The sequence below is a fragment of the Nestor notabilis genome, unplaced genomic scaffold, assembly GCF_000696875.1.
Source record: "Nestor notabilis isolate BGI_N333 unplaced genomic scaffold, ASM69687v1 scaffold14132, whole genome shotgun sequence".
Classification (NCBI taxonomy): domain Eukaryota; kingdom Metazoa; phylum Chordata; class Aves; order Psittaciformes; family Psittacidae; genus Nestor; species Nestor notabilis.
Genome location: NW_009917098.1, coordinates 5,651 through 16,069, shown reverse-complemented (window position 1 = coordinate 16,069; position 10,419 = coordinate 5,651). Strand labels below are relative to the sequence as shown.

The 10,419-nt window shown below is 37.1% G+C and overlaps 1 protein-coding gene across 1 annotated transcript in view; it reads right to left on the bottom strand.

Moving 5' to 3' along the window:
• The window catches only part of LOC104413826 (protein Hook homolog 3), a gene marked incomplete at its 5' end in the record, with an annotated part of 62,681 nt that overhangs the window by 50,115 nt on the left and 2,147 nt on the right, over positions 1-10,419 (bottom strand). The window contains one exon of the mRNA XM_010024930.1: positions 2,284-2,356. Coding sequence (XP_010023232.1) covers positions 2,284-2,356 — 73 coding nt within the window. The remainder of the gene's footprint in view (positions 1-2,283; positions 2,357-10,419) is intronic.

Sequence of the window (10,419 nt, the reverse complement as noted above, 5' to 3'; positions counted from 1 at the left end):
CATTAAGTGAACTGCTGAAGAAAAAAAAAAAGTTTATTCCAATAAACAGGAATGAACAGGACAGCATCCAATTTAAAGTCAACAACTGCATGATTTTCTGAGTATCCCTTTTAGCAGTGGTTAGGAAGGCTGTATCAGGCCTAAACTAACCTCTACCAGGCCCTCCTATCCATTGTTCCACAAAATAGAACTACCTGCACATTACATTTTGGTTTGTTTTTTCTTAATTTCCCCTACTAGCCTGGTTCTTTTATGTGGTTCACAATACCAAGAGCTTGCATAAGTGGTGAATACTACACCATATGATATTAGAGGCAAAGAGCAACCATATTTAGCAACGAGAATATAATTCAGCTCATTAGCATGACTTGTGAGGTAGCGAGATAACCCAATAACAATTTCTCATGGTACTTTCTTAAAATATGAAGGGAAATCTGTATCACAGTTATGGAGGAGTGTATTTTCTACATTTTAAATCTCGTACCAAAACAATAGAAATGCACCAATTGAAAGTGCTCCTACAAACAGATTGGCTGATAAGAGATTTGAACAACTAGATTACTAATAGTGTTAACTCACATATGAAGAAGAGGAACAGTTGGATAATATAGGATTACTTTCCTGGTTACACAGTAAGAGTTAAAAATATCACATTTGCGCCTTTTAGTATTCTTCATAAAAGGGAAAGTGGTATATAAAAATTTATACACAAATTAAAAAAATATAAAGTCTTATGTTCTCATTTACATCTATATGGGGGGGAGAGGGGGGTGGGGGGGAAGTGACATCAGCAAGAAACTGAAAATGACCTGATGTTTTTCCAACCTCAATCACATAAGGAAGTTACCAAATTGCGCAGCTTTTTAGCTTTTTTCATTTTTTTTTTTTATTCACACCTGCTAAACCTTAGTATTTGCCAGACTGGTGGGTGACATAAAAAAAAAAATTATTCCTCAAGCTCCATATGAAAGATACAGAATCTACTGGTCTGCTTTCAATCAGCTGAAGTGTTAGTAAAGCAAACAGTTCTCAATTTGTTGTTCTCCAAATTTAACAGCCAAGAATTCAGTATTCCTTAGAGAAAAGCAATAGAAATATTTTAGAGAAAAATAAAACCTTGTATCCAGCTGTTCATTTGCAATTCCGTATGTTGCTTTTAAAAGCTCACTGAAGTTAACTGCTCTCAAGCAGCAGAACTAAGCATTTTATTTTTTAGGGATGACATCTTTTATTCACTAGCCAGTCAATATAGCCTCATCAATGTACCCACATTTTTGCTGGCAGCCCTGGAAGATAAAACATTCTAAAGCAGCCAAGGCATGCACCCAGCTGGCCAGGCAGCAGAGACCACACTGACAGGTCTGCTAGCCAAGTCAAAACATACATAGCAGCAGCATGATCCACCCTTGTCTCAGGTGGCACTCACTTGTGTGTCCTTTCTATTCAGCCAGTGATGTTGATGAGCCTGCAATTACTAGAGCATTTCACAGTTGTAGCCCTTCCCCAAGACGTTCCCAAGAGCTTTTGGTGGCCAGAACAAAAGAGTTTTATAGGAAACATGAATTAACAGACAAACTATCACTATTTTGTTTTCCCAAGGAGTGAGGCTGGAAATGACAATTTATAAAGTTACATATATCATTCCCTGAACAAAACTGGTCAGAAACTACACTTAAATCTGCATGTGAAACTATGTTCTTCAGCTACAGCATTGTAAATTCTATTTAAAAAACCTTAAGGTTTGCAGAGAAAGTACTAGAATACCAAGCGATACAAATGACCCAGCAAATAGACTGCGGTTAAAAAACATGCTGAGTACAAACACCACAGCAAAAATACAACTTCCTCTTCTAAATGTCAGCTCTGCACAACTACTGAGCAAGTAAAAGGAAAAAACACTTTACCGTTTTTATTTAAATAAATTTCTTATTATTCTACCATTTTGATGCAACTGCTTCTCAAAGCTGCTTTTAATGCTACTTTATTTTGCATTTACAAAACCTTTTCACTCAACATTTGACAAACAAAGAGAGGTAATGAACGCACAAAATTTATTTTAATATTTTCTTTTTAAATATTGAAACCAATTTACAAACTCATAATATCTTTTTCATTAAACCATACAGGACTATAAAAACATGAAAACCAAGTAATTAAAATGGTCTAAAATTCAAAATGCTGTACTATAAAGCAAGGTCATAATCTAGAAATATGCCAGTATTTAGATTACAGCATTTTATTAAGAACTGAAATACAGATTCGCAGACAAGCAAAGTCAAATACCTTTAGCCTCCAGTTATCTCCTACTTCTGTTTTGATCCTGTTCAGCCAATTTTCATCAAAGTAAGCTGGATCTCTGAAACACACATACAAAAAAAGTAGAATATTCATTAAAAACAGGTTACAGAAACTGTTATGACACCATGGTGATGATTAAGCTCCTACCTCAGGCTGAGGTTAGATGACTACCTCTATATCCTGCACATGGCCTGTATATATAATTCAGAATGCTGTTACTATGCATTTTTCTAAGGCCTTGCACCGTACTGACAGCACAGCTTCATTACTGTGCCATGAGTAACTAATACTTCGGAGGAAGCTGCTGTACTTGAAATGCATTTTGCCATTTTTTCCCCCCTAAGTTCCTCTTCCTCTAATTTAGCAGCTGGTGCTGGAGCGATATTTGCTTGAATTACTTGAAAGCGTTACAAAAATTACTTTTGTACACAGTCTGGATCCCTACTGCTATACACGGCTTATATAACCACTCCTAAATGCAAAGCTTGAGAATGAACAATACATATGTTGGTTTTATACAGTAAGGAGAATTATCAAGTATCACTGAAGTATTTACTACTGAGAACACACTTTACTATTATTTCATCTACTAAACACTGTCAGTTTTTTCAAATCTCTTTACATGACAACCCTAATTTTTTTCTATCTTCTGCACTTTTGATGAGGCAATGAGTAACGTCTACTTCTTGTAGAGTGTGTACTTCTATTTCCATGAACTTCTTCCCTCTCTTCTTTTTTCTCAAAAGCACCTTCCGTAAGTTGCTTCTTCAAGGCAACTCCCAAGACTTTTTTGCCCCCAAGTTCCAAAATGATCTAAAAGTCCAACATTTTCTACTGTTCACTTAAGACAAATTTTCCTTATATCATACAGAAATTTGCAAATGCTATGATTGGAACTAAGGAGAGAGAATGCATTACAAATAATTAGTTTTAAAAGAGCAGGTAAACATAACGTAAGGAAAAGCTTATATTACATACAATATTTAAAGTTAATATAATCAGGGGGAAGGAAAAAACACCAAAAAACCAAAAAAAACCCCACCAAACCCAAAACTTTCTTTTTTTGCAATCATAAGTCTCTTAAGAGTCAGTGTGATAGGTCACAGAATCATAGAGTTTCATGTGAAACATTATAATTTTTTTACTTACACTGCTGCATTTGCCATCAAGTACTATTAGATTCTCTGCTGTATCCTCTACAGATAGAAGGGTTCTGGATTGAGCACTTCCTTTAAGGGCAAGATGCTACAAGATATTTTTGCAAAAGTTCAAGAAAACTATGAATGTGTCTGGAGATTGAAATGACATCTGTATCACGTATGCTGTAAACCATCAATTTAATCAGTATTTATATTAGAGAACAGACTCCATCTTCTCCAGTGTCTTCTTCACAATATATCAAGGTCTGCAAGCAGCCCATGATACAATAGCAGCAATGGAGAGAGATCACAAACAGCAATGTTTCTCTACTGACACATTCCAATAGTTATTTTTACACATTCTGTTACAGATTCTGGTGAAGATTACAGCGTATTTCCTTTCCTCTGACATGGCATCCGCAAACATATAGCTGGAAGAACAGCTTTAATTACTAGTTAAGTTGATGACTCCAAATTACTCCTATTCAAAAACAGTACAGTTCTAGCACAGACGACAGAATCTTAAACTATGAAACAGAAAAAGCATCTCTTATCCGGAGTTTTATCTGGTTTTGAAACAGATGTTTTCAAATAGTTTTCAAATGCCTTCTCTGCTCTAAGAATACAGGTAAACCTAAGAACAAAATTTGACTCAAATATTTGTAAGATCTACTAGAGATGAAGCCTCAAGTTTATGTGAAACAAATGGGACTCCTTATAAAAGTCTTAATTTGCCAAACTTCCACCTAATCGCAACAAAATCATCTGAATAGTAATGAAAAAAACAAGAGTCCAAGCCCCGTGTAGCCCCACTTGATTCTATCTGAGGTGTGGAGTTCAAAAAGCACCCTAGTATCTTTCAAATGGGTCTTACAGGAATTGCAAACAGCCAAGTGAGAGCCTTGCTTACAACAAATTCACAACTACAAAGTATTTATGCAGTCAAGTAAGGAAGCAGGTATGCCTAATCACCTGTGCTTCACCAGCAAAAACAACCAGCAGGACTATCTTAAGGACTGTATCTTACCTTTGTAAGGATTGTACTTGGTCACTAACATCTTCAGCTGCTTCAAGGCTGCAGTGCCATGACAACACCAAATCTTGACTTAGCATCTTCATTGCAAATCATAACTCTAACAGCAACATGGGTAAGCATAAGCAACAGCTGACCACAAGCAGAATTATATTTGGAATGGCTGGATGGCTAATATTACATACCCAGTTTTCAACAGTAAGGACACCAGCTGAGCAAAACCAACAAGATTTCAGAGTCAGCTCCAAATCACTCCATTCTGGAAGTCTGTACTTCAATAGCAAGTAAGCAGCTTTTCTCAGCTACTACTGCAATAAAAGTAGCCATGGACCAGCAACTGGCCTTCACTATCTTGATGTAAGCCTTGGGCTACCTAAACTTTTATATGTGTCATCAGACACATATCGGGACAGTCCCGTAGAATTAAAACTAAACTCAGTTTTGTAGTCCTCTCCCACAGATCTCATTTTTTTCTGTTTAAGTATACAAATCTCATGGAAGTATCCAAGGGTCCCATAGGCGATAAGCAATCCACTCAATCATCAACATGTAACAGTGGTCAGAATTGTACTAACAATTCTCTTTACAGAATTTCCATGCTGATTACACAGTAATTAGTAGCATATTGCAAAATAAAAAAACCAACAAAACAACCCACTGTACCAGGAATACAACAAGCAGAAAAGCAACAGGTTGGGTACTACATCAAGCAAATCTAGCATGATCATCCTTTTCTCAGCCATAAATCACTTCAGAATCATTCCTGTTATAATTTCATTTCTGTCCTCCAAAGTCTGATCATGGTTCAGAATTAATACCAACAGCAATTCTTTCTCTATCAAACTAATGGAAATCAAATATGAAATGACAGATTTTTCCACCAGAATTTATACAAATACTTTTAAAACGGGCTTCCAGACATTAGATCATCCACAACCCTTGCCACAAGCAAGTCTCACTCTGCTGAATCTTTGGGAATCATGATTCTATCACATTCAGGGTTCTTCAACTCCCTTTGTCCATGTCATTAAGAAAGATGCTGTCATTAACACCATTTCAAATAGCATAACCTAAGCAAATACAAAAATGTGTTGTGGAGAACTGAGCAGCTGTGACTACAAAACCTAGCAGTTTATTTTCAAGGGGTACTGTGTCAGACAAGGACAGCAGAAAACTGATTGGAGCGTCATCATTACCATGAGATGACTTGTTTGAACCGAGCATTTTTAATTCAGTAAGTTCCTCAGCCTAAATCCAAACTCGGACAATCTCTTGCAGAATTATAAAAGTATTTGTATATCATTTGATTGCTGCCTAGCATCTGAATAGTCCTGCAGATAACTGGGACTTTTTTCAGAGCACAAGACACTTATGCTGTTGTTAAGGCTGTTACCACTTCATGTGATGTTGTTTTCAGCAGTGCTCACTTATACCATCTCCATCTTATTTTGTATGCAAATTTTCCTTTATTTAAGCGATCATCTCTCCACATCATAGATGCCAAGAGACAAAAATATTCTTCTGAAGAAAAGCAACCCACAGAGCATGTAGTATAACTCATGATTATTACTCATTTTAACAGTGCTACAGTAAGCTGCTCTGAGAAACGTCTGTTTACAAAAATTTCCCTCCCCCAGTGCTATACAAAAGCACAGCTTTTGTGTTCTGCATGTGTCAAAACATACACAGCCTGCTGCAATGTATAATGTAACAAATGAATAATTCATTAAGAGGGGCACAATGCACAGATGATGGATGAAAATATACACCATCTCTTACATTTACCAAGGCCAGTATGACAGATGAAGAAAGAAATAAAACAAGAGGGACACCTTTTACTAAATAGTCTCTGGAGTAGGATGAAAGGAAAATTTAAAATTGCAGCATAAACCAGAGAATTATGCTGTTCTAGGAATACCAACGGACAGTGAAAAGATAAGTGACTTCAGCAAAGGCTAAAAAAAAAAAATAAAAAAAAATAAGAGGATGAAAGAGGATGTAATACAGAAGCAAGATGTGGCACTTCTATCTGCTCTACACAGCATTGTATGATTTTAGGCAGACAGTCTACTCATACACAGTTCAAACGTTTTCTTTTGCTTCCAGTCTTTACTCCAGGAGGATAGCATTCCAAAATAATCAACACTGATTGTGTACAGGCATCTTATCTTACTGTATTTCATACCAATTCTAGTCAGAGGGACTAGTAACTTTCAAATCTGAACAGAAATGAAATGTCAATCTCGCAGAAGGAAAAAAAAAATGAACATAAACTAAAGCAGAGGCTGAATTTCTTCCTCCAAGATAACAGAGTTGGGTCTGAAGAATCCCATTCAGTAGCACTTTATCTTGAAATTTGAAGATACACGTTTTATGGTAAAAAGAAAGCATCCTTCAGGGACTTACCAACACCTGTTTATAAACAACTGAATCTATAAGCAAAAGGCTTATAGCTTGGTTACATTTCTGCCATTTTATATCACACACTACACCAATACAAAGCTTCTGAAGGTGTCAGTATTTCTCTTTGTACCCTTTTCTTCTCAAAGCCTCTTCTAGCAGTTTTATTATAAAAAATTCTCCTACAATAGTTGTTACTTTTGATGAATCGCCTGTAGTTACAAATGAGCTGGTTGCTACCTAGAGCGCAAAAAGTGTTGAGAACAATGTACAAACAATTGAGAACAATGGAAGGAGCTGCTGGCTCCTTCTGAACACTTGACAAAAGGCAAAGCTGTTCTTTTAATCAGCTGATGAATAAGCAATATTATTCCCTTTTTTCTTTTACTGACAGCAAATCCTACAGTTCTGTGTGGTACAAATTTTCTGTATATCTAAAGCTACTCATTTCCTGAACTAGGAATCACTTTGAAACTGTTCCTCATGATAAATTACCATCTTAACTTTATCTTGTTTCTACTGTTGCTGGACCTCTTAAGTACCAATGGACTCTTTCTATGAAGGTGGAGGTTAAAAAAAAGTTATAAAGAATAGAGAGTTCAGACTTTGAAACTTCATTTGTTTCAAGGAACGCTATCCTTACTCCCCTATGGAAATATCCAGTTCACCACATCACCCCAACATCATTCAATTTTCATCAATGCTTTACCTTTGAATTCTTCACTGACTGCACTTTCTTCATTCATAAAGCACTCTTTTTTCCTTCCCCCCCCCTTTTTTTTTAACTCTCACTGGATTTATTAATTTGCTCTTTTGGCTATTTTTTAAACATAAGTTTACTATAGTAGAAGTCCTGATGCACCCTAAAGTTATCAGAATTTCCCCCTCCTACCTTTATGTAACTAACCTTTTAGTACTACTAGCCTCAAAGGACACACATTGATGAAGAACCCTAAACAGGAGGCAACTATACTGAAAGACACCCAAATTTCAAAGAACATGCATTACAGAAATCGTAGTGTATCCTTCTCAGTGGAATATGAGTAACAGCATCTAAGCTTTCTGTCTCCAGCCAAGACAATAAATTCACCCTTATGTCAAAGCTACAACTGTTCAAATTCTCATGGCAAATGTCATCTTTTGCAGTTGACCCGGTGCTTTCAGGCTGTGCTTGCTCTTTGCTACTTAACATCACTGCATGACATTTCCAAATAATCTAGAGCACCCAGTTATCTTGCTCTTACATATTTCTATACCTGCAAAAATTCTCTTTAATGCTGTTATCTTTCTTGGGACAAAGAGGGTGCCAATGCTAATAATATAAAAAGGAGGACAGATTGGAAAAGCCTGCTCCAGACTTGCTTCATATCATTTAGCATTCCCAGATGCCTGACTTAAGTATTCTTCCTGTGGTATTTGTCTGAAGGACAAAAAGAAATTTCACTGCTAGTGTGGAATTCATTTTTGTTTTCAAGAAAAAAATAATAAAAATCAGAAGCATGTCAACATGCTCCCAAAAACAGTATCTCAGACTGTTTCCTTTTCTTAATACCAAGGCAGGGAAAAAGGCAGTACTTCAAGTAATGGTAGTACAAGTCAGTAAGGTCATTGAGGGGCATTCGACACTGAAATTCATTTTCGTTTGTATATTACGTTTTAGATCCAAGTTCTGATTAGTCTTTGAACTAGTCAATCAAGAATATATACGGCTATCAACTGTTGGTCCATCACTAAGTTAAGTGGAACCTGTGCCCTATGGAAGAACTATAGACCGTAGTTAAAAGATGGATGAATACCCATATTAAATATGTTACTATTACATTGTTTCTAAATGCATGTCACTATTACATCTTTTCTACGTACTCTGAAAACAGGTTCACAGATGATTATGCTGAAATCCTGACTTAGTATAACTGAAAACGCAATTTAAATGGTCACCACCTTTTATACTCCAGCAAGTACAAAAACAACGCTATCTTTCCAATCCTGAAAAAGCAACAGCATACAATTTATGTTGTATTTACCTTCAGACTTGTAAACTTGATGTTCAGACTTCAGAAAACTTATAAGTGAGCTGATTTAAATGCTGGGTTGGAAAATCCATTTCTGCAGGGGGAGGGGAGGTGTGTTGTGTCATCTTTTGTGTACCAGCAAAACACATTAAAACAGTAGAAAGATTGCTTCAATTACTCTGAAGCAAGAAGACTGCTGACATTGAAACTGACTTGAAATTTGGTTTGTTTGATGAAAAAATACATAAAAATTGCATGATCCTTTCAAGTGATGCCTCATCTTCCTCACAAAGAAAAATAAAGTGCAGAAAATTAAACTTCACAGCATTTACATCTTTTTTGAAATTTCAGGTAGGAAAGAAAGACTTCTCTGCTTTATGCCTTTATGAGTCTATGCTCCAGATCTTACCTTTCCACATGCTCTAAAGTGTTTCCTTGAAATACTTGACTACATCAAGATATCATACTCCTTTTTTCTTCCTTTGAACTGACAGCTTGCTCTTTTACTAGGAGGAAGGCTCCTGATCCACCTGAGGATTTGCAACTACAGAACAAACTCAGTGGCCTAATAGCAGTTAAGGGGCTGGGAGCTCTGTCAAATGTATCATCTGTGTTAATCTGAGCCAAGCAGCAGCAAAAGAGGGAAGCGGCAAACGTTAGCAAGGGATGAAGGACCCTCATCTTCTGCCTGACTCATCATCTAAGAAAGGTCGCTGCTTGCTAGGGGTTTGAATTCATGGCGTTGTTGAAAGACTGGCAAAGCTTGTCCAGTCCTTAGGCTAATACTTCTTCTGCTCTTCCACCTGGGCACCAGCTATACAGACAGGAAGACCTGGAAGTTACTACGTATGATTACATCGCTCTGGAAGCTGAGGTCAAGGCCCAAGTGGTGTTCTCCCCAGTCACACCAGATAGAGGGAAGGGCTTGAGAAGAGGACATATTCTGCAGGCCAACAACCAGTTATGAACTGATGTTGGCAGCAGGGTTTTGGTTTCTATGACCATAGAACCCTCTTTGAGAATTGAGGAATGCTTAGAAGAGATAGGATCCACTTGACTATGGTGAGCAGAAGCATCTTCACCAACAGGCTGGCACACCTGGGAAGAAGTTTTAAACAAGGAACAACGGAGGAGGGAAAATACAACCAAACATCTAATGACAAAGTAGTGGACTTTGTTGTCAAGCAAAGGGTGTGGGACAATACAAACATGAGATACCTTACAGTCAACAAAACAGGGCTGAAATGGGGTCATCCCAAGCATATGCACATAAAAAAGAAAAGGCCTACAGAAAGACATTACAGCGAAAGCTCTCATTCTGCAGAATCAAAAAGTCTGGATGCACATGTAAGCCTATGCACTTGATGCATGTAGCACAGCGAACAAACAGGAGTGTTTAGTTACAAGGCCACAGGATCTAGCAACTTCTTCAATGGGATCAAGAAGATGTGGTAGGATGGCACACATGACAAGGCTGCTGCCATGAATGAATACAGGATCTTTAGGACGAACAGGTTGGGAAGGCAGTGACTAGGAC